Source organism: Neurospora tetrasperma, assembly GCF_000213175.1.
Source record: "Neurospora tetrasperma FGSC 2508 unplaced genomic scaffold NEUTE1scaffold_5, whole genome shotgun sequence".
NCBI lineage: Eukaryota > Fungi > Ascomycota > Sordariomycetes > Sordariales > Sordariaceae > Neurospora > Neurospora tetrasperma.
The window spans coordinates 503,880-527,435 of record NW_009799103.1 but is presented as its reverse complement, the minus strand read 5'-3'; the positions used below and the strand labels follow the sequence as shown (position 1 = coordinate 527,435).

General features: G+C 51.5%; 6 protein-coding genes across 6 annotated transcripts in view; 4 read left to right on the top strand and 2 right to left on the bottom strand.

The window, feature by feature from the left end:
* Nucleotides 1–1,050: 1,050 nt before the first annotated feature.
* On the bottom strand, nt 1,051–1,391 carry NEUTE1DRAFT_139360 (uncharacterized protein; the record flags this gene model as incomplete). The annotated part of the gene is made up of 2 exons (XM_009854656.1): nt 1,051–1,078; nt 1,213–1,391. 2 exons carry the CDS (start codon nt 1,389–1,391, stop codon nt 1,051–1,053), a joined length of 207 nt encoding a protein of 68 aa, XP_009852958.1.
* A 5,007-nt stretch (nt 1,392–6,398) lies between these two features.
* NEUTE1DRAFT_147713 (uncharacterized protein) lies at nt 6,399–8,432 on the top strand (the record flags this gene model as incomplete). Its single annotated transcript, XM_009854655.1, has 1 exon — nt 6,399–8,432. One exon carries the CDS (start codon nt 6,399–6,401, stop codon nt 8,313–8,315), a length of 1,917 nt encoding a protein of 638 aa, XP_009852957.1.
* A 7,641-nt stretch (nt 8,433–16,073) lies between these two features.
* On the top strand, nt 16,074–17,252 carry NEUTE1DRAFT_102542 (uncharacterized protein; the record flags this gene model as incomplete). The annotated part of the gene is made up of 5 exons (XM_009854654.1): nt 16,074–16,196; nt 16,251–16,277; nt 16,458–16,480; nt 16,645–16,775; nt 16,843–17,252. 5 exons carry the CDS (start codon nt 16,074–16,076, stop codon nt 17,250–17,252), a joined length of 714 nt encoding a protein of 237 aa, XP_009852956.1.
* Nucleotides 17,224–18,018, top strand: NEUTE1DRAFT_117654 (uncharacterized protein; the record flags this gene model as incomplete). The annotated part of the gene is made up of 1 exon (XM_009854653.1): nt 17,224–18,018. One exon carries the CDS (start codon nt 17,534–17,536, stop codon nt 17,753–17,755), a length of 222 nt encoding a protein of 73 aa, XP_009852955.1.
* A 1,592-nt stretch (nt 18,019–19,610) lies between these two features.
* On the top strand, nt 19,611–21,911 carry NEUTE1DRAFT_85165 (uncharacterized protein; the record flags this gene model as incomplete). The annotated part of the gene is made up of 3 exons (XM_009854652.1): nt 19,611–20,211; nt 20,275–20,877; nt 20,968–21,911. The coding sequence occupies 3 exons, from the start codon at nt 19,680–19,682 to the stop codon at nt 21,828–21,830; spliced, it is 1,998 nt and encodes a 665-aa protein (XP_009852954.1).
* Nucleotides 21,912–22,400: 489 nt separating this feature from the next.
* NEUTE1DRAFT_123607 (uncharacterized protein) overlaps nt 22,401–23,556 on the bottom strand; it is a gene marked incomplete at both ends in the record, with an annotated part of 2,627 nt that continues 1,471 nt past the window's right edge. The window contains one exon of the mRNA XM_009854651.1: nt 22,401–23,508. Within this exon, the coding sequence (XP_009852953.1) occupies nt 22,651–23,508 (858 nt within the window). The remainder of the gene's footprint in view (nt 23,509–23,556) is intronic.

Here is a 23,556-nt window from a genome sequence, read left to right as displayed (position 1 = left end):
ACGGAGCGTGAAGCGTGAAGCGATGTTCTGGCTGAAAATGTCATGTTCGAATGAGCGACGCCACGGCTCGCTTTCGATTGGTCATTTTCAAAGTCAGAGTCCGAGCCTGCAAGTCAGAGGGAACAGAAGGAACAGAAGGGGGCATGAACCGGGTGGTGCGCCGCATTATCGCGTCTTTGTTAACCTTATTCAGACGACTGTGACCGGGCCTTGGCTGGTCTCATGTCTGAGCCGCTTTTGTGTGGCAAGTCTGCACGAGGTGAGAAAACTGCTTGCACTTTGCACTTGTGCATATCGTTGCGAGTACTGTAGGTGACCCTTTCTGGAATAGCTGACCTAACCACTAAACCCCAAGTGATGGGAGGTGTACAGACACAGGGCAGGCAGCACAGATGCCAGTGTGCTCCGTGACAGGTAGCGAGGTGATCATGTCGGTATTGTAGCATATAGTCAGCGCCACGCATGGGCTTCACCCTCCCACATGGGCAACGAAATGAAGCCATTGGGTTCCAGTGTGACGGATAGCTCCAATCACTGAAGCTGAGGTCATCACTCAACTCGTTGAAAGAACCATGCAGACTCATCTCGACAGGTTCAAAAGTGCAAGTGCTGTGCCGAGTCAGCCGTGGTGGCCATCGACTGCTCTGGATATCAATTTCTTCAAAGGTTTGGTCTTGATGTCGTTGGAAATTGGAAAAATTCCGTGTGACCAGTATGACCTCGGCAGACTGCTGTCATGTCAGAGCATGATGCGGTGCGATGATGGCCGATGTTTGCTGTGAGATTAGTGTGTGGAACAATGGGCGCGATGCTGCGTCTTGGTGTTGCCGCCGTCAGATGGCTGATTCGGCGCTGTCCTGGAGCTATGAAGTGAAAGCCCCGAACTCGCCGTCTGTCTCTCTAATGAGCGACAGAAATGCCGTCATGCCGTCACAATTAGTGTAGAGGCCGCTATCGGGACAATCGGACGCTCGGATCCGTGGGTACCTGACTTGCTAGTACGGGCAGGATGGCCAATGAAGATGGTGACATTGACGCTTAAAATCATGCTTAACCAGACTCCTCTTCTTGGCCGATTCTTGGTAAGGTCTGTTGGTGTAGTGTATCGTATGTATGGTACGGTAACGGGTAGCAGAATTACATGTACTAAACTTGGTACCTCCGAGTCGGTCGTTGTCGTCGTCGTCACCTTCCAGTTGTGTGTACACGTACCTGATTGACACGGAATAGTGGATACCTCTCTGTTTCTCGGCCTTGCGGCTCGGGCTATCGCAAAACAACACGTTGAATGTTTCGCGTTGTTCAAGGGGCTGAATCGGCCGAGCTGGAGGCACAGAGTGGGCATTCTTGGGGAAGCGGAGCAAAATCTGTTTTTTTTCTGTTGCTCTCATGACAGCCTTGAGCCCTGGACCGAGTCCCACCTTCCCCTTCCAACTGCCGCCAAGTTCCGTTCAGAACCGCCAAGCTTTTCTACATGCAGTCTGTGGATTCGCCAAGAAATGGAGAGTCCACTCTTTGCAACTGACACAATGGGAAGTGCGACTCCACAAAGTTAACGTTTAATTCAGCATTTTGTGATTTTCCACGGAAGGAAGGGACCTTCTTATATACAGGTACTCCCACAAGTACACCCATCATCAATGACAACGACAACACAAGGCCGGGGCACGCGGATCAACAGATGACAAAAAAACAAAGTTGCGCGAAACACAAAATGATATTCACCGATGATTTCTCCCAAAAACGTCAACACTGACCGACAAGACAGTTTCAGTGGAGACCACGCCGGTCGGGACGGTGTAGCAGTTAGTACCTACGAGGAAGAGTAGTGTACGTACCCGACAAAACTAAAGTATTTCAACTGAAGCACGGACGTTCAACATGGTCCTGCCCTGGGGCGCCGTGTAGAGAATTGCTTTTCACTCTTCTCTTTTCCATATTGTGGATTAATCAATCCCCGAACATTCCGCACGTATTCCACGGGTACGTAGTATTCCACGGGTACCTCGATGGTCTTGTGGTCGTATCACTCTCGCTTCTTCGGCTCCCGACATTCCACTTGCCGTCACCGTCTCCAACTTCCAAACACACGGCCGAAGGAAAAGGAAAGGGTCAGTTCCCAGGAGATTGTGGCCGGGAATCTGCATTGCTCGCTACACCACAGCAAAGTGGCAGATTACGCCATGACAAGAAATAAGGGGGAGGGGCACCACCACAGTCACAGTCATCAAAAAAGCAGCAAATGGCGAAACAAGTCACGAGTCGTCCCACCGAGCTTATTCCGGAGCAGCGCCAAGCCCGTCTCGACTCCTCCCTGGACCCCCGGATATTATCAGAGCACACCTTTGCGTGGTTGGCGAAGCGGGTTCGACGGGATGGACACCAGATGGGGCACTCCAAACAACCACCAAGAAATGCCCAGTCCGACCCATCCCAGGCCTTGTCAGCGTTACGTACAAGCGTTGCAAGCGTCGCAGAAAAATAAGCTTGATTTTCCGATGATATTCCCATGTCAATTCCGCCGGTGCAGGGGTCCCACTTGGTTGCACTGAAGGACGCCACTTTTTTTCTTCTTCTGCTGCTCTCTGCTGCTCGAAAAAGGCCCCTTCTCCCAACTGCTTGTTCCCTTTGTTTTGATGTTCCCTCCCCTTGCGTCCCGTCTTGTTCAGCCGAACATCACCCCTCCCCAAAGCCAAGGCTATAAGCTCCGGCCAAGCAGACCAAGCATTAGCTGGGCTCCTTGGCCGCGAATTTGGCTTTGGAAAAAGCGAGATGGATGGATTGTTCGTCAACAACAAGAGCCAACAGGAACGAACGAACGAACGGACAAACTGACTGCCCGTCCGTGTGACACCCACTTTCTCTTTCCTTGTGGGCTCGTTGGGAGAGAATCAAATATTGCTGCGGCCAAGCCAACACGGTTCGCGTTGGTTATCTCTATTGCCGATTGCGTGACTGCTGACCAGTGTTGTCGTCCTTTGACACGGGGCTCGTTGGGCAATGTACATACCATACACACTGCACGGCATACCTGCTACGAAGCGGTAGCACAACATCAAGGGAACAAGCATACCGACATGGTTGAGGGTGACAGCTGTGCGATGCAAGTCAAAGAAAAGGGTGGTTGCTTGCCTGGATGACTTTGACTTGACTGACTGATGTCCGGCCCAAGCAAAAAAGATCGATTACCTCTTTGATTAGGTAGGTTAAACCAACCAACAACCTAACGACCAACTTACCCTACCAACAAACTCTCCGGTTATTCGCCTGTTGCACTTTGTGTGCCATCATCATGTGTCTATCCATCTGGCCATCGATCCCGTCCATACACCAGGATACTTGTACAGCATACGGCATGTAAAGTGAAAGCCTGCTGCGAGGCGCTGACTGACGGGAGATCACCACCAACTGCTGCCACCACAGGGCAGGGCACAGGGAGCGCGGGCAACAAGCGTCTACTATAGTATGTAAGCGGGCTGCAGAGCGGATGTAATGTTGCCCCAACGTACAGACAAATGTGGTGTAGCTTGCAGCGCGGGAGTTCAAGTACCGACCCCTGATTTTGATTATATTTTGAACGTGACTGGGGGGCGATCTCGTTGGTAATCAACTAACGATACATAGCTCATTCAGTTGGGGAGATAGGCTTGTTGGCTAATGGCTTGGAAATAAACTACACGTTACCAACTGCCCGATTCTGGATAGCGCTGGTTTTGTTTCGTTGAGGCTGTGATGGTGCTAACGCGGAGGTTTAGCTGGGGATACTAGTTTAGATAACAAATTTTGTTGGTTGACGAGACGGTAACTGACTGAAATAAATATTGACGTTGTATCTACTGCGTAAACTGTGAGGTAATCATGGAAATGTTTGAGGCCGGTCTTTCTTTCTTTCCTTCCTTCGGCTTAATGTCCGCCGAAGGATGTTACTACAGTATTATCTATCGTAAGCCCAGTATGGTGGCTGCCTGCGTGGAAATAACAGCCAGAGGTGCCGCGTTTGCTTCAGTGATGGTATGCTGCAGTGTACCTAAGTTCGTCAGCAGGCAATATCAATGTCAGGCTCCAGGGCTTCGCTTCAGTGAATTGCAGGCGCTGGTGAACAACGGATGGAAAGCCGGCAGCTACATAGGCCCACTTTCAGCCGCCACCCCCATCCATCCATCCCATCATCATCTCCAACCGCAACTCAACCGTCACCTTTAAAAAAAAACCTTGAGCTTGCGTCAACCTCAACGCACAAACGCACAAACGCAAGCGACCGGGCACCCGACCCGGCGGGGTTTTGGAATAGCAGAACATCTCAGGTCGCTATCTTGAGAATTGCGCCTTTAAGACTTTGAGTTTATGGAGGCAGCAGACCAGTAGCTGAGTAGCTTTGAGGAATTACAGCAGTTACAGCCTTTCGTTCATCCCATGTATCAAAAATACCAAAGATACACACGTACATTCACCACGCCGCCTTGCATCGTCTAACAAACAGAAACACAACCAGAACCTTGAAGAAAGCTTGACTTTTGACTTTTGGCCACCCCCGTCAGTACCGTAGCTCCCTGAAGACACGATGAAGGGAGAAGATAATAAAGATAAATAAATAAAAAAAATTGGGAAAAAAAGGGTACCTTCAGGGTACCTTGCTCTTCCATGAAGCCTCCCTCCCTCCGTTTCCCACATTCCGAGACATGCGCCATTGGCTGGCGTCGTCATCGACCTGCAGCCGATCCCCCAACCAGTCCGCCAAGCGGCTCGACAAGTCGCAAGCTAAAATGTTTTATTTCCACTTTCAACACTTGGCTTTCTGAAAGACTGGGGACCTGGCCCCAACTGAGAAGAGCCAACGCAACCAACAAAGTGTCCGAACCTCTCCGTCTGAACCGAGCGTCACAGGTTGAACCCAGTTCGTTGGTTGCTGCGACCGGCGGGAACGAGTCACTAATGAGTGACTGACAGTCTGCAATCTGGAACCTTCGTTTTCCTGCTGCAACGACTGAGCATTCACTGCCTGAAAGACGAGCAGCAGCCAACTCTAAATCTCCCGAGACCAACCAGCGACTAGAACTAGGTAGCCACCGCTTTCGCCTCCCTTCAACAATCTGACAATCCTCTCTTTTCACTATTCCTGGGAATCTCACGTCGCCAATCTCGAGTCGCTTCTATAGACCACGTTTATTTGAAATTAACATTGTCTCGGCGCAAAACAGCAACAGCACTAACCACCGTTGACTACGACTACCCGTTTGGAAAGTTTCCGAGGGTTCAAGATACTTCGTTGTGAGTTTTCCCATGACTCGCCAGCCACAGGCAGCAGTCGGGAAAAGGGAACATCAAGTGGAGGCCACTCAACAACCTCGGACACCGTAACCTCGATCTCTTCGCAGCAATTTACGATCGAGAAAATCTGCAGGTACCTGAGCTCTTCCTTATTATTTCCACCTCGATCCTGCCCCATCACACCCCTTCTTCACCGTAATTCCGAATCTTAGCCGAGGGGCTATTCCCGTCAAATCCGCCCGGCATTGCTACACTATTGTAGAGCAGTATGACGGATGACAGGACACCTCTACAAATGGGCAGTGGACGACCTTACACATCACAGCCACAACATGGCATGGCAGGACAGGCACCTGTAAAAATCCAAACAGAGTTGCCTTTACTTGAACACATGTTACTCGCAAGCTCACTATCCATTCGAGATGACTTGCCGGTGGTCGGTGTCATATGGTGCTACGGAGTACCTCACATGGGTGGTCCACAGTCCCTTCAAGGATGGCCATCTGAGCTTGTCATGCGGAACCCCGTGAAGGTGGTAATGCCTTACGCCGCCTCGACGGTCGAAACGCTCAAGCCCACACGCACGCACACCACTGCACTAGATTTAAGCTTCTTTTCACTTGCAACGTAAAATTCACAATCGATTTAAAAAGAAAAAAAGAAAAAAAGAAACACTAACCTTGACGATTTGCCAAGAACAGGTGTCCTGTCCCCCACCCCCAAGGGTGTCGAAACGTCTCAGATTACACCAATAGTCAAGTTTACCACTTTACAAAACAATACACGCTCAAAACAGAACTCGCCAAACAGCCGCCTCGACTCCCGAGATATCACGACTGGGATCGATCCCCACAGCCAAGATTTCCGGTGGACCTTTTTGGGTTGCCGCCCAAGTCAAGACCATCCATCATCTTTTGGTATTCGACGCTGGGGCCTTAAATCCGGATCCTGGCTGGACGAAACTTAATCTGTCCGAGATCCGTTTGTTGCCGCGGTGGAGCTTTATCGTATTAGCTCATTCAACCTTGGGCTTGCTCGCTTTAAATATCGACAGGCTCCCACCGCTATCCACCCTGACAAACATACTTTCTAGACTTAGGCTGATCACATAACCGCCGCGTCGCCCCAAAATGTCGCGCCATCATCCGAATATGTCCATGGAAACTTATTACGGGAGCGTCCGTACAACCGCCGACGCCATCAAGCTGTTCGAGGCCTGTCGAGTAGGCACCCTGCCCCGAGTACAACGCCGGTTATCCGAGAAAGAGCGTCAGGCCATTCGACCGGGCTCGGTCTTTGTCTGGGATGAGAGGGAAGCCGGCATGCGGAGATGGACCGATGGAAAGTCATGGAGCGCCAGCCGTGTATCCGGGAGTTTCCTTACCTACCGGGAGATGGAGGGAAAGAGGGCAGGATTCGGTGGCAGGAGGAACGCAGGGAGGACTCCAGACTCGGCCCGCGCTAGTGACGAGGACCGGGGCTCGGACGATCACCACGAAGGCTACAGGTACAAGGCGGACGGGCTCATGAAGCAGTCATTCAGCATCACCACCTCTCACGGCCAACACCTCCACCTCATCTCCTACTATGCCCGGGACGGCCGGGGTCCAGCCAACCTGCCCGATCCCTCGAGTGATCCAGCCCTCAGGCACGTTACCATTCCCAAGGGCATCTACCCCGAGTCCAGTGTTAGCGAATCCTCGGTGCCGGTGACGACGAGAGGTCCCATGCAGCGACACTCGCCATATTCGCATCCAAGGAACCCTCCGCCCCCGTATCATCAGCCCTACGACCCCAATGTTCATGCCCCTCCGCCCGGCCCTGGCTATTGGGGGCCCATCTCTCCGGTCGCGACACCTCCTTACAACGGCCATCCCGCCCCGTACCCCCCAGGACCGCCATATCATCCCGACGGTCTTCCTCCACACGCGCCACCGCATTATGCTCACCACCCCCAAAACTTCTCTCCTCCTCAACACCACATGGCCGCCCTGCCTCCTCCACCAGCCGGTAAGCCCGGCATCCAGCTCCCGCAACCGCAGCCATATCCGCATCAGCATGCCGTTCAAGCTCCTTATCCGCCGCCGCTATCTCAACCCCCGCCACCGGCTTACCACTATCTCCATCAACGACAACAACAGCCGCCGCCACCCCCTCAGCAGCAACAACAACCACCTTACCACCACCAAGGCCCACCCCATCCGAGCCAACAACAACCCATGCACCATCATCATCAAGGACCGCCACCTCCTCACCACCACTTCCCCTCCCCTCAACTACCATCCGACGCTCAACACCCCGAGCATCAACCACAGCAACACCAACACCAACAACCACAACAACAACACCCGAGAATCGCACCCATCGACTCCCCAAAGTCTCAACAACTAATGGCCGCCGCCCGCGAGACACTCAACCTCGATTTCCGTCTAGCCCACAGCGCAGGCGGTAGTATCCTCCCCCCTCCGCAACAACAACAACAGCAGCAGCAGCAGCAGCAGCAGAACGCAACCAGCAACGGTACGCCCTTTTCCGGACCAGGATCTGTCCCCACCCCTCCTCTGCAACCAACCACTTCCAACGGCATGTCATCCCCTCGTCATCATCATCATCAGGAGGGAGGAGCGCCGAGTCTGAAGCCTGTATTGTCGCCGTTGACTTTACACCCTCCGTTGGCTGCACCATCACCACAGAAACAACAGCAACAGCAACAAAACGGACACACCACCACCAGCCCCATCATTTCTGCAAGTACTAGACCTAGTCTAAGCGCTATTTTGCTTCCGCCGCCGAATCCGACGAATCCGAATGGCGTTGGTGTTGGTGTTGGTGTCAAGACGGAATCATCATCATTGTCGAATGGGGGGGCTACGCCTGCTTGTGCGAGTAATGGTGGAAGGAGTCCACTGGGGAGTCCTCGTGGGCTGGGTGTTCCGCCGCCGCCGCCGCCGCATGGGCTTGGGCTTGGGCACGGTGGATTGGCTGCGGCGCCGGATGATAAGGCTTATGAAGCTTTGAAGGCGCTGAATAGGAATTTGTGCACTTAGGCGCCACTTTCAAAGAGGGATGTGCACACGCAAGGCAAGGGCTGATCTTGTGGGGGGGTTGTGCTAGGGTATGCATGCATCCGGCACGTTCCGTTCGATTTTGATTCTGCGTTTTTTACCAATGGTTCAAATAGCAATAGGAACATGGGAAGGGGGTCTGGAGTATTTGGTGTTTATTTCTTTCTTTCTTTCTTTCTTTGTTTTCCTATCAGGATCCATTCATCATCATATTTCAGGATCCGGTGGTTCCGTTATTAAGGGTTTCTTTTTGCGGTTCATCTTTTCTTTCAAGATCAAAAGGTTCCATGGTCATTCGGCAAAGGAAAGGGGAAGGGGAAGGCGTTATTAGGGCAAATACTAGCATTTATCGCTTCGACGCTTTGCACAATCATGGGAGTTTGCGGTCATTGTCTGTTTGTTTGTTTTTGTTCTCTTTAGTTCTCTTTTTTTGGTTTGGTCTCGTTTGGTTTGGTTCATCATAGGAAAGGACACTGCATTTTTTTCCAACAAACGTTCAAGAAGGGAGGGAAGTCTCATTGGAGAGAGGGAGTGCGCGTGCGCTCTGCTGCTGCTGTTAAAGTCGATCGGACCGAGAGGAAACTTTGGTCAGACCTGAAACCGAGAGACGGACGGACTCCCCTTTTCAATGCATAACATATCTCTGGGAGATATTTCAGGAGCGTGAATGTCGATGGCATCGATCGGAAGAAGGACGACCAAAGAGCAAGAGAGCTAGAATAGTGCCCGGTAGTCGGTCATCAATCAATCAGTCAATAGTATCTATCAGCTGCCTCCGTCTCAAACATCAGTGCCAATTTCGGTGATAGTGACACTTATCAGTGGACTTCATACTTGCATCTTCCGGCTATTGGACTTTTTGTTTTGAGTAATTTTATGCTATCCAGTGCACTCCTCCGGACCATCTTTTTCAAGCTCTCATTAGTTCTCGCTGTCTTGAAAAATTCGTTGGCAGTAACACAGAAGCCTGGCACTAGGTAGCTAGCTAGGTAGGTTTGCTGCTCGCTCTCCGAGACAACAGTAAGAAGTGGAAAGAGGGAAGAAGAGGTTCTCGCCAGTGAAATTCCCATCACTTAGTGAGTAGACACGTATTATTAGGTATGATTGGAATTGGAATCGCCCCAGTCGACTGACTTGACGAATACCTACCCTAGCCGGTCAACTCAGTTCGCGGTGGTAAAAAGGGAGATCGTGACCCCCGCCATTCAGGGGCGATCATATCAAGTCATGTCATGTCATATCATATCATGCGATTTCAAGGAACAGCTACCCTAGGTACAACTGATCTCCGCTACTCACTTTGACACCGAGCTTCCAGTTCTGGTCTCTCTTCTCTGCCAGTCCCATTGATGGCACCCGACACGTACTTACCAAAAGGTATCTTCCTTCCCGCAAAAAAACCTCAACCAGATTTCGCTTCTGGTGCGTTGAGTTCAAATTCCTCCAGTCCTTACCCCGTCCCCAAGGAAGGGAACCTATCCTCAAGTCAACCTATACAACTCACCTCCCTTCACTCAGGTCTCCCACCTTTCCACTCGCTTCTTCTCTCTCCTTTTCTTCACCTTTCATTTCCACATATCGTATTAAGCCTGCTGGACCGTGCTCGAACTCAACCCAGGATTTTGTCCCTGCGCAGTATTACCTTCGTATCATGCGGCGGTACACTCTCGGTCTCTTTGCGTTGTATTGTACCGACGTTGCGGAGTTGAGTTGAGTTGCGTTCAGGTGGTTGTGTTGTCGTTGTCGTTGATGGATGTTTACCTTCGACATTCAACGGGGTTTGTTCGGTTTTAGATTTTTTTTGATGTGGCTCATCTGACTTGAAGTTAAGTTAGGCCTTGGTTGATTGAGCAGTTTCCTCCTTTCTTTCTTTTAGTTAAAAAAAAAGAAAAAGAGAAGAAGAAGAAGAAGAAGAAGAAGAAGAAGAAGAAGAAGAGGAAGAAGAAAAAGAAGAAGAAGAAGAAGAAAGGCGGCGGACAATCTGCTTCTGGGTGATGAGTAGTGTCGTCTCGCGGGGAAGAGAGAGGAATGGAAAGTATGGGATCTTTCTTGGTGAGTTCATGTCAGGCTTCCAGACTTGTTGATCCGAATCATCTTTATCCATATGATCCATCTCAGGCAATCGTGAGTATGCAGGGCGGGCCGCCGTCTTCCCTCCATCATGTGCAAGCCAGCTGAAAACCGTAGCAGAAAAAAACTCGGCAAGTTCCTTTATGGAACCTACCTGAAGGTCACCTAGGAGTCTACCTGTGTTGGAAGCTACTAGAAATTAGCACTTGGATAGCCCAGTAGCTCAAGCAGTTCCCTTTCTTTGTTCCTCTCCTATGTCCAAGAAAAACCAAAGTCCTTTGAGCCTCAATACAAAAGAATATCCACGGTGCATCCATCCATGCTGGACACAACTGTAGTGATGTGTGTGGTCCATGATGTGATAGAGACTGAGAGCAGTTGCGTCAAATAGAGTATGCCATTAGAGGTTTCTTTGGGGCTGGCTAATAAGTGCATTACCCAGAAGAAATTACACCAACCAATCAAACGGGCGTGTGGCTCAGTTGGTAGAGCGTTCGCTTAGCATACTCATCTGTATGCGAAAGGTCCTGGGTTCGATTCCCAGCTCGTCCACTTCCTTTTTTTCCCTTTTTCTGCTCTCTTAGCTTTTTTCTCTTGTCTTCTTTGTTGTTGATGCTATCAGTATATATCCTACATCATTTCCTTTTCCTTTGCTGCTAACCTTGTTTCTTATCTTCGGGATGTGGACGTACTTCTTACATTAGTAAAGGAAGGTAGAATGTCACTGTAGTTGATGTGAGGATGATAAGGTATTATGCACTCGAACTATTCACGATCGACAGTAACAAACGGGCAACAATACGGTGGTATCAAGTAAAAGGAAAAAGGAAAGACCATTGCTAGTCTCCTCTCAATTACCAATATATCAGATTTCAGATCTGGTGGAGCGCACAACATATTCGAAATGGACTCTGGTCCTTGCTCAGTAGAAGAAAACCTCGGTTACTGGTTCCATAATTCCCAGAAAGATATGCTTTGCTCGACGATACAAAGACAACATCCCTCATGCTACTGACCATGTTTCTCAATCGACACGCCGAGTTGTATTCGGTCAAGTCCTTTTCAAGTTTGTCTGCAAATTGGAAAAGGTGATCTCGTTAAGGGCTTTGATAGGTCTTCACCATGGCAAGACTCAAGCAAAAAAAAAAAAAAATTGCATCAACCGATCCCCCATAGAAAAGCCCAGCAGCCATTCAAACACATTTTATACTGCATCCCGTCCCAAGTAATCATATACACTTGATCGGAAGACGAGAAACGTGTTGATGGGTTAGCGAACGCGGAGTGTCATCATAGCACACTAGATTTCTATTTGGACCTAGAATAGAATAGTGACTGGAACGAAGAACGAGTGGCTGTTCTTGTCTCATAACAGAAACCTCATTCGGAACTCGGAAGTCTACCGGTTTTGATGTAACTTGATACTGGGAAAGATGATCATGTGCCCATAAAAGGAACTGGAGACTGACATGATAGGAAGTTAGGTGGGTTTCCAGCATAATGGGTTTTCGTGATGATAGAATTCAGATGCTAACAACGTTAGCAATCTAGGGACGAAATGCGAGGTGGTCCACCACACGGACTTTCCAGTACTTCAAACAAGCTACCTCAACCCAGTAGTGTACAGTCGAACAGCGAGGTGTACCGTAATACACAGCAGGATGATATCCCTCGATTGCTCACGATGCTAACGTGAATGATATACAAGTTTCCACATCAGATACTGAAGACAAGAGCGAAAAGAAGGGAGAAAGTCATGCACATATATGCAGATAAAAAGAGAACACCCAGTGCTTGCTCAAGCCAACATCTGAAAGAACCAAAGTCCAGAAGAAAAGGACGGCAACATGAAAAAGAAAAAGAACAAAAAAAGAGAAGGCGATTGAACGCCGGGAATTGAGCCCGACGTGGGGGTCGAACCCACAACCTTGAGATTAAGAGTCTCACGCTCTACCGATTGAGCTAGCCGGGCAGCTGAATGAACAAGCTGCCATTTGTTTGGTTTGGTTGAGGGATTTGCTTGTTCTTTTCTCTTGTATACCCCAGATGAAAGCTGTTGGAAAGAGTTTTCACTTTAAGGTTATGTGTGTGTGTGTGTGGGTGTGCGTGTGTGGATCGCGGTCTGGTCCCGTCTCTCGGTGATCGGTCGAGAGTTCGGTGTGTGTGTGTGTGGATTACACTAGGTGTGGATCATATCGGCACGCGCGCGCGGTGTGGGTGTGGGCGGGATGATGGAATTTGGAAAAGTTCCACGGATGGAATGCCGCGCCCGTTGTGCAAAGTGAGTGGGTCTTTAATCCTTTTCGTTCCGCGCGCGGTGTGGTCCATGCGATGCGGTCTGGTCTTCCGTCCGTAGGGCTGTGTTGCCTTTGCGGCAGAGCAGGGCAGTCTGGTTGGAGTGACACTTCTTTCATCCGGCAGGCAGTTCTAAGCTACCATGCGGCAGGCAAGGGAATCGTGGGGAATTGAAAGCTTCATCACCCAAAATGGAACAAGCAAAAAAGGCTTGGCAAGGGGACAAGGCCAAAGGTGGGGTTGGATGACGCTGGCGGCTGGGCCGCGGGCGGTCAGTGAAGGAATGGGGTTCGGACGCAAGTGGACTGACCGGGGACTTTTCTTACACAGATAAGATAAGAAAATGGCCCAATGACCGAATAGGGGTCCGCCTTGTTAGTGAGGGGACCTGGATGGGCAGCCAGGGCTCGGCAGGCTAGCAAGGGCATCAGATTCACGGCGGCACCCGCACGTTCGTTTGAGGAAAGGGGATGGATGTTGACCGGTCCGTGTCGCTCGTTTTTTGTGCTATTGTAATTGTTGACTATGCGCTGGGGGTGGTTGGGAAATGAATCTAAAGCAGAGATTTTGATGATACGAAATGATTCTCATTTGTGCAAATCATGCAAGGAGCCGTAGGTTGTGGTGTTTTCAAGGTGTGTAAGTCAGGTTGTGATGTTGGGTGGGTGGGTGGTAGCCTCGTGGTGCGCGGACTTGAGTCGGTTTGGAAGATGACGCGGCGTTCGTAACTAAAACTATTCAGCCCCAAACATTGGCAACCCGGAACTGAAAATCGAATAAAAGAAGCGCAGATATGAAGAGTTTATCGAGGCCGAACAGATGTGTGAGTTTTCAAAATTGGGGGTTGTGTTGAGGAGGATGTAGTGCATCTCAGATTGATGAATGTGCCGTTGCGTGATCACACGACCTCGACGCATCGCGATACCTCTCAACTTTGGACCGACTTTCTGCATTGGAAAGTGGGAATTATCAATGAGAAATATGACAGACTTCAAGTAGAGACTCATAGCAATGACCAGATATGCTTTCATCAAATTTAGACAGCTTGTTGTGGTGCGGTGTATCGAAATAGCTTGACAGTGGTCATTTCGTGGATAGCTTCACGATCGCGCGACGAACCATCACGGGTGACTTCTGACACGATCGCAGATAGCGCACCCCTTACAGCTCAGATTGCAGAAATAAAGCTGCAAAATGAACCCAAATGGCATTCTTCAAATGACAATGGCACTTTGATTTACCGAAACAGGGGTTGGTGTTGTGCTGTTACGGTTTCGCTGCAAAGTACCGGTTGCGACGAAGAGCACGACAAGATGCAAAAACACGATGCAAAAAGCGACGGCAGCGAGCATGGAGCTCCTCCAACGTCCTGACGCAAAGTGGCCATTTGCAGTCATTTTTTGCGCTAAAAAGTTTGTCAAAATCGGACCAGATAGAGGGCCAATCTCTCGCTCTTTGATTTCGGCCGGGCCGCCGCGCGAAGAAGTGAGAGAAGACGAGGAAAGCGGTTTTGAAGTCGAGAAGGGGGATCGGGGAGCTCTCGAAATCAGAGGTCAGAGTCGACGGTCGGCGATGGTGGGGTGCGCATGATGGACAACCAGAGGTACAAAGTGGATGACCTGTGGTTGGGCTGACCAATCAGAAATCTGCACTCCCTGCAAGTTTTTTGTTGCATCTGATTTAATTCGTCGCCCAAAGCGGAAAAGCGTCAAAACGGTGTGGCGGCCAGCAAAAGGGCAGAATGGCACCCCAATGGAAAGTGCCAGCGTCGTAGTCATCGAGAACCCAAGAGACATGCAGTTTGAAGAAATGTGCCACGCCAACGCTGTTCCAAACGTCGTCATGGGCCCCCCCCTACCCTCTGTGATCTGCTTCAATCCCTTTTTTCGTCGAGTGTGATGGTGTAGTGCCGGCCATGTGGTGTCGGGTGAAATGAGGAGAAAGAGTGCGCCAGCGCCAAGCTGCGAGGTGTCGCAAGCTGGGGGTGAATCCGTCCGCTTGTGTCATAGCCATAGGTAGTGAGGCGGCTGCAACAATTCAGCAAAGGCGGACTGTTCCCTGTTTCTACCTGCAAGGTCAGTAGCAGCTTAGGCGACTCGGAGTCGACTTTTTAAAAGCAGGTCCGGATCTGCTATGTATCCATTGGGATCTGTCGTTGTTGTATAAGCAATTGGGCAGCCATCCGGGGTTATGATTGAAACAGCGGAGAGTAACAATGTGCTGTCGAGTCGTCGGAAGCGTAAGGTAGTGTAGCCATGCAACGGTCCCTCCTGTTGGTTGACGTGACGTTGCTTTCTTGTTGAAGAAGAGAGATAAATAGATAGATGATGGGATGGGCGAGATACTGCATCTGAGAGATGGGATGCGGGATTGATGGATTGATGCCCTGCGGCTTCGATTGTGCCAACCCAGCCAGCCAGCCATGCCGACCGACCGACCGATATGCGACATGCCATGCCACCTCACACACACAGGCACACTGATAATCTGCGAGTCGACGAGGAGAGGTGACGGGCGGCAGAACATCCTTCTTTTTGGGCCAGTGAAGTGATGCCGTGTCCCACCTTGGATCATCCAATCTGTCCGGACCAGACTCCATCTGGAATGGACATCCATCGGCATCCGCACTCCCCTGGACCCCAATCGGTTTCTAAAAGAGGAGAAACGGAAAAGGAAAAGGGAAAGGGAAAAAAAGAAGAACAAGTGGGATCGATGGGACATGGGACAGCACCACTGCATCTCCAGCCGAGTCCATGGAAACGGGAAGACAAGGGGAGGGGAGGGAGAGGAGAGGAGGGGGAAGGGGAAGGGGAAGGGGATGGGGATGGGGACCGAGAGGGTACTGTAGGGACGGGAAATCTCATCAACAACCACACAACGAAGCATGCTCTCGAGGTCTGTTCCCCTTCCTTCATGAGACAAGCGAAAAGGAAAAGGTCCGGAGCCCCAGCTTCCACATCGTGTTGACATGGAACGAGGGAACAGGAATCGGGGCCACTGGCCGGCTTCTTTCGTTCTTTCAGCGTGTGTTAGTGGGGTGCACGGGCCACATATCCCCGAGAAATGGGCTGGGGGTAGCGGCTTCCAGGAGGTCACAGAGGCCCCCCCAGGTCGCAGGGGGAGACGGGAGGTCCGTCGGGGCAGGGAAGAATCAGCGAAATCACTCGGTCGCGCCAGGAGACCCCGCCTCCGTATATAAACACCCAATCTTCCCCCCTCGAGCGCGACAGAGCCCGCCCATCCTCCTCTCGTCCTTTGTTTCTCAGTCCACGATCCAACCTCAACTGAACCTTTTGCACGCCCTTTTCATCCAGTTGTATCTTCAGCAAGATATCCTCAGCCTCCAGCCCTAAAACCACAACCACATCCATCACCATGCCTCCCAAGAAGACCGAGACCAAGGCCGCCGATGCCTCTGCCGCCGCCGCTCCTGCTCCCACCTCTGCTCCCACCTCTGCTCCCAAGACCAAGAGCCCCAGCACCCATGCCTCTTACCTTGTAAGCTTTACCAAATCCAAAGAGAAATGCATCTTTTACTGACAATCTAACCAGGACATGATCACGGACGCTATTGTTGCGGTATTTAAACCCCCTCATTATTTTTGTTGTGGCGTGTTTTGGTTGTGGGCGCTTCTCTGGTCGGTGAGCAAAATGAGACAATTGCTCTCATGATGCACGCAACCAAGAATCACCCACACCACTCACCACCCTTTTACTGTCCCTCAGTCATACTGATTTCTTCTTTTTGTCATGCTACAGCTCAAGGACCGCGCTGGATCTAGGTATGTGCCATTCTTCTGCTTACTTTTTCCATTTTTCACCAGGGCTTTGCCAAGCCACACCGCAAACCTTGCGGGCCCTTCCTACGGTCGCACCGATGACCACTTTCATTCTTATTTCCATGACGCGATGAAGGATCACAACATGTTGCTAACGCACACAACAGCCGTCAAGCTCTCAAGAAGTATGTCCGTGCCAACAACACGCTCGGCAACGTCACCGACAACATGTTCGACTCGCTCTTCAACAAGGCCTTGAAGAACGGTGTCGACAAGGGTGTCTTTGAGCAGCCCAAGGGTATGTCACCACCCACATGACGCATCATCTCCTTGTGTTACTCTTTGCATGCTCACACACGATATAGGTCCTTCCGGTGGCACCAAGCTCGCCAAGAAGGTCGCTAAGCCTGCTCCCAAGAAGGCTGCTGCTCCCAAGAAGGAGGCCAAGGAGAAGAAGCCCGCTGCCGCTAAGAAGGAGGGTGCCGCCAAGAAGGAGACCAAGGAGAAGAAGGCTCCTGCTGCCAAGAAGGCCGCTGCCCCCAAGAAGGCTGCTGCTCCCAAGAAGGAGGCCAAGGAGAAGAAGGCCGCTGCCCCCAAGAAGAAGGCCGCTGCTCCTGCCGTTGCCGACAAGGAGACCGTCCTCACCAAGACCAAGTCTGGCCGTGTCGCCAAGAGCACCGCTAAGCCTGCTGCCACCAAGAAGGCCGCTGCTCCCAAGAAGGCTGCCGCCAGCAAGAAGGCCGAGAAGGCCGAGCCCGCTGCCGAGAAGGCATAAACTCGTTCCTTTGGGATGATGTTTTTGTCTCTCTTTTTTGCGCCTCGGTCTCTTCTCATGATGTCTTTAGTCATTTTTTCACCACCACTTGCGACGTGACGGGCTTACTCGAAAGGCGTTTGGGGAATCATATTGCTTGGGAACACTTATCAACATAAGGGGGGGTTTTCATTGGTCTACAAGTCAACGCGTTTTGCTCTTTTTCACAACATCGCCACAGCGCGCGCGGGGGGTAGCTTCTTGTTTCTGGCTTTCATGTATCTTGGATTCACACATCACTCATGGGGATTGAGGAGGTTTGGATCGTTTGTGCTGAAACGCAACGGAGGGTAGGTTTGGGCTACAACCTATGGATGATTGGGAAATGGGAAACGGGCGACCGGCGGCTTCGAGGGTGTCTCAAGAAGCGAAGGACATACACCAAAAAGCCTTATTTTGGATACTGCATTGCATATATAATCCGTCTTGGAACGATACCACTTTTTTTTCTTCAAATACCCTGAGCAAGCGCTTTGCCCTTTTAGTTTGACATGGCTACCTGGCGATTTTGCAGTGTAGTTCTGAAAAAGCCGAGAATTTGGTTTGATGAATACGAAGTTTGGAGCGAAGGACCTTGAAGCGATGATCTGGCGGTCTGGTCTGGTAGTGATGCTGAGTCCAGACGCGAGAAGGCGGCTTTGATAGCTTCACTGTATCTGTAGTATACCACAGGATACCCTTTGACTATCACGGAGGGAATTCGCAAATACACTTTTTTATTATTGTGCAATAAGTTTCGTAAGTTTTGTGGGGTGCGGTGAAAAAGGATTGAAAATCAAGAAGCGAAGAGTTGGCTGGAACGAGCACAACAACGGGGATCCGGCTGGTGGGCGGGAACGCGATTATGGTTAGGTTGTGGGCGGCTCGCTCCTCGCTCGCTCCCCTGTTCCAGGTTTGTTTACAAATTTGATGCCCCGACTTTTTTTTGCCGGCAAACCCCCCAAAACACAGCCTGCCTTGAGAGTCTGGACGGGAACCCTGGAACAGCAAATAAAATGTTTTAAGACATAGCAACTGACGGGCTTGTGACACTCTGAACCTCGATTGTTTCTACTGTACCTCTTATCAACAAGCAAGATAAGACAATTGAAGACAGTCTCTTCACCCTCCTCCGTCTTACCAGCCGGCAACCAGCACAGTCTCGAAAGTGGGAATTTCGGGTAGAATCCATTTCGAGATTGGATTTAGGAAAAATTTCATACTGATATTTCAAACTGCGCCACCTATATGCGGCGGCGAAAGGAATCTACCCGACTCCGTCGGACGGGGACACAATGGCAAAACTTGCCGGGTTGGAGCACTTCAAGTTGGAGACTGACTTCCCTTGGAGGTGAACAAGGTAAAGAAAAGGTTCACCGTTGTAATTGACCGTTGGCTTTTTGTAAACAGTTGGCTCGTGCTCTTCGAGCTTTACCGTAGCTTATAGAGACAGAGCTTTCAGAGCTTAGGTACCTTAGCTGTAGCTAGAGGTACCTAATAAGAGACGTGATCTGACTGGTTGGTTGCAAGTGTTTCAAAATAACAATCATCAAGGTCGACGAGAACCAACTGTTCGTTGAGGAGGGTATAAGGGGACAGCTTGGTGGCCAATGGGTAGCTTCCACTTTGCCCTGAGCTGTGAGGAAAGGGAGCTTGGTGAGACTGGTAATGATGAATTGTTCCTCGCGCAGTGCAGCTGTTGTCATTTTGCCGGACCCCACCGGTTTATGGTACTTGTACCTTCCTCGGCTCTGTGAGTGTGCAGGCATCGAGCGAGCTTATCCGCCCAGGCTTTTTATCCAAGCCGCAGAGTGCTTGCTCTCTCTTCCGTTGAGGTGCAGTGCAGTGCTTCTGACTGACTGATCGCCAAGGGAACCGTCGCAATCGATTGGATTCCACTTTCACGACGACGCATCATCCACTCGGCACAACCAGACTACGCACGCCGCGCAATCATTACGTTGACGGACTGCGAGAAGCGACGGCGACGACTACACTACAACAACGACAACGACGGCCAGGCAGGCAGGCAGCCGAATAAACATTTCGCTTAATCACAGCGCCGCTCCAACAAAAGTTCCCAAATCAAGAGCTGGCTGTGCCTCGTCCCCGCAACCGCTTCCCGAACTTACCGGTCCTCTGTGATTACACTACACTGCCTCCAGGTAGCAATCTCGAACCATCACGGCCATCCATTGTTCCTCCGTTCGACAACGATCTGAAGATCCCTTTCAGCCCCGGTGTGCCAACACAGAGCTGCTTCCATTGGGAACTGGAATGCAAAAGATAGCCGCCACATGACAATGGGTTGCTAGCATATCCATCACTTAGCTCATACCAATCGTTCACGCGCCCGCCCACTCGCTGTCGGCAAACTTGACCAACCACGGACAACAAAGGATAAACACAATGGCCCAACCGTCGTCCCTGAACACCAACAACCCGTTTCGGCGGAAACAAGCCGGCGCATTGACGACCTCGAATCCTCCGATTTCGCTAGCCTCCGACGCTTTCGCCGATGCCTTCGACCCTCTTCCTACATCCCCTTCGTCTTCGCTCGACCCTACACGACCGCCACTCCCGTCTAGCGACGACTTCCGCAACTCCCTCCAGTCTCTCGGCCAGTCCAACGAACCACCTCCAAAGACAAGTTTCCAGAAACCAAAAGTCGTGAAAAGGGTCCGCGTTCAGTCACCACCGCCATCTCCTGAGTCAGAGGAAGAACCCGATACAAATCCGCCAGTGGAGGAAGATACAGCCGAAAGTAGCTCAAGTGATGACCAAGATGAAGGCGCGGATCCGTTTGCCCAGGCTGACGAAGTCCCCCCGCCGACGCTATCACGGCCTGAGTTACCAGGCTCCAGCCAGGTACCGCCAAACCCGTTTGGAAGGACATTAGAGGACCTGGAGCACCCAAAGAATGAGCCAACACAGAATCCCGGTACTGTACCAGGAGGGAAGGGTTCGCTGGACGTTGATTCCTTCAGACGACTCCTTCTCACAGGCCAAGCGGGAGGACCGGCGCAACCACCACGAACCGATGGCGCGAGCATAGCTGATGCATCGTCAACTTTGACTGCGCAAGACACGCCCCGGACATCCCACCAGACTTCGGAACATGGAAGGGAGGAACCACAATCACAACGAACATCAATAAGCGGTCCCATACGCCCAACCGCGCAGGCGCCAGCGACGTCGAGGAGCAAAGCACCGCCGCCGCCGCCGCCCAGCTCGAGGCATGGGAAGCTGATCAAAGTGGAGCCCAAGGGCGAGGAGAGATCAGGGACGCCCAGTACCCCGAGACCGTCATCTTGGTCATCATCTGCCCGCGCTTCTCGTGTTCTAGCCTCGCCGTTCTCAGAACAGCCCTCGGACGTGAACACACCACTGCCACCACCGCCGGTGAAGTCTCCAAGCGAGGAAGACGTGGAAAGTTCATTCGACCGTGAAGCCGCCGCTAAGGTCCCGGATGTGGGCCAAGAGACACACGCACCGACTCCCCAGCCGCCAACTCCGCCCAAGCCAACAACGACCTCACCGCCTCCCTCACAAGCATCGAAAAAACCACCCCCTCCCCCCAGGCGATCGACTCACGGCCGTTCAGAAAGTAAGTTGTCTGTCTCGGGATCTGTGGCGGCACCTGTGCCAACACCACAGACGTCTCGCGCAGATGAGGAACCTACGCGCACTTCTGTAGACTCGATCCGCTCGAGGTCATCGAGCCTAAAGGTTGCCAGTTCTACCACTCAAGTGAATGCACCGGCGCCGCCTCCACCCAGAAGGTCGACGCATGGGTCCAGGCCTTCTACTTCTATATCTGGATTGGGAATTGGGATCACTTCGCCTGTGGCCCCGTCTGCTGGGGGCGAGGGTACGGAGTTCCCTGGTCTGGCAGCTCAACCAGTCTCTGGATCAGCGCAGGGTAGCCGGCCCAGCACCCCCGCCAACTCCTCCTCCAACAACCCAGAAACTGCTAGCATCAGCAGCTTCAGCCAGCCTGGACATGGCAGGACCTTGAGTGGAAGCGGCAAACTAGCCCCTCCACCACCCCCCGCGAGGAACAAATCCGTCCGGTCAGGCGCCCCTTCAACGCCGGGGACTGTGCGCAGGGCGGATAGCGGGAGGAGCAAAGAGCCGACCGGACTGGCATCCCCGGCACCGATTGCCTCGAGTCCGAATCACGCCCCGCCGCCACCACCCAGACCGCGGCCGAGGGGGAGTAATAGGCGGTCGGTCTCGGGAAGTGGGAGTGTTGACAGCGGCAATCCTGCGCCTACGACGGGAACCGTTGAGTCACCTGCGCCTGTTGAATCATCTGCTGCTCTAGCCTCGGGATCAGGCGGTGCGGGTGCGCGGTTTCTGGAAACATCTTTAGCATCAGGCGAGGAACCGAGAGGCCTTCCTGATGGGGAGCTTGCAAGCGGGGACGTCGACGAGGAAGACGTGCTGAGAAGAGAGTCGGCAACTAAGGACATCCTGGCCGATTTGGATGCGTTGCAGAGAGAGGTTGATGCTTTGCGGGCCGCGCAGGAGCAAAGGGGGACTACTACTACTATGTGAATAACCTTGAGGATACAGATCAAGACCTTGTAAAGAAAAAAAGAGAAGAAGGGAAAGAATACAGACAGACAGACAGACAGACAGGAATGGGAAAAACCAAAGATGGTATATACTTGAACCGGGACGGACCGGAAACAGGACGGTCTTGATACATACACTAAAGAGCGAGAGAGAAGTAGGCGGGGATATATAGTAAGGTACCTTCACTTTATATAAGGGCTAAAGTGGAAAGATAATTTGTATAGTACATAGCGAGCATTTGGAGTTTGGAACCTGTTGTTGACTTTTTGTCGATTTTGATACATAATGGGAGTTGAACATGTTCACGTGGTTGTCTTGAAGACTCGCTGTGTTGTGATTGACAGCATTTATTCCTGGCCGACTTGGCATGACCTCCTTCGCCTTGATATGGGTTTACTTGGATCAATTGCTCACGATGTGTTAGACATTGGATTTTCGGGAAAACTTCTGATCAAGTGATGACGCTGAGGAGCTATAGTCACGACTATAGTCAACATGCCTTTTTGCATTATTCGGAACTTCACATAGCAGTGAAGTGTTCTGTATGATACTCAGCGTTACTAACCAATCTGATCTTCACTTTACGTTTCTCGATCACTACAAACACAATGGCAGCTCTGGGCTTTTTGCAGCCTCAGTCTTTCATCATCCTCACTTGATGACCCCCAGCATTATCTATTTCCTTAAACATACCAGTTTATTTTCCAAAACTTTGCAAAATTGAACTACCTCAACACCATCACAAACCCCTCCAAACCCTTCCCCTCCTCCCTCTATCTACACCCTCCCACTCACTTACCTACTCAACGGGCACAACAACCCTATCAACATCCGGTCCCCATCCTGCTCCCTCCCACCCACTCACTACAATCGTATTCCCACTCCCCTTCCTGAACCCCCTCACCACGACACTACTAACCCCTACTTCCCCCGCCGTCCCTTCAAACGCCACTTTTTGCGGCGCTCCCCCATTGACACTAACACCCGCATACCTCGGGTTCGTATCCCCGTTCTTGTATCTTATTTGTATCGTCGTCACTCCTCCTTCTCCCCCATTATTACTCTTAATTCCAGTGATAGTGATGCTACCGTTGGTACTAGTACCGCCGATATACCCCGCCGCTTTTCCCCTGCTACATCCAGCACAACTAACCTCCCTCGCCCCCCCGGAATATTCTCCCTGCTCGCCCTCGTAGCTTTTCTCTGCTGGGCTTTCTGTCCATGGTAAGTCTGAATCGGCATTGGGGATCCAACTACCTCTATTTTTTAGTATCACTTCTGTCTCGGTGATATTGAGCGGTAACCAGATGTAGCTGCTGCTTTGTAAGTTGTTGGAGTGCCATCTGTCGCCCATGTACATTACGTTTCCGTTGCCGTAGTTGAGGATAAAAGAAGTCTGGGAGGCGTAGGTGTTGCTTCCCTTGTCGGCAAAAATCTTCCAGTCGGTCCAAGGGCCGGAGAGATTGGTGGACGTGGTGTAGACGTTGTCGTTGGGGGACCAGCCTGTTAGGTGGGAGCCGAAGAGGTAGTAACGCCCAGAAGAAAGTTTGAGGAGGGCGGGGGATTCGATGGCCGTGGGGAAAAGGTGGGTGGAGGTGGTGCCGGAGATGGAGAGGTAGTCCGGGGTGAGGAGGTTGATGCGGAGGCCGTTTTTGCGCTGTGGTAAATGGGGTTAGTTGTTTTGGTGAATTATGAGAGAGAGGGG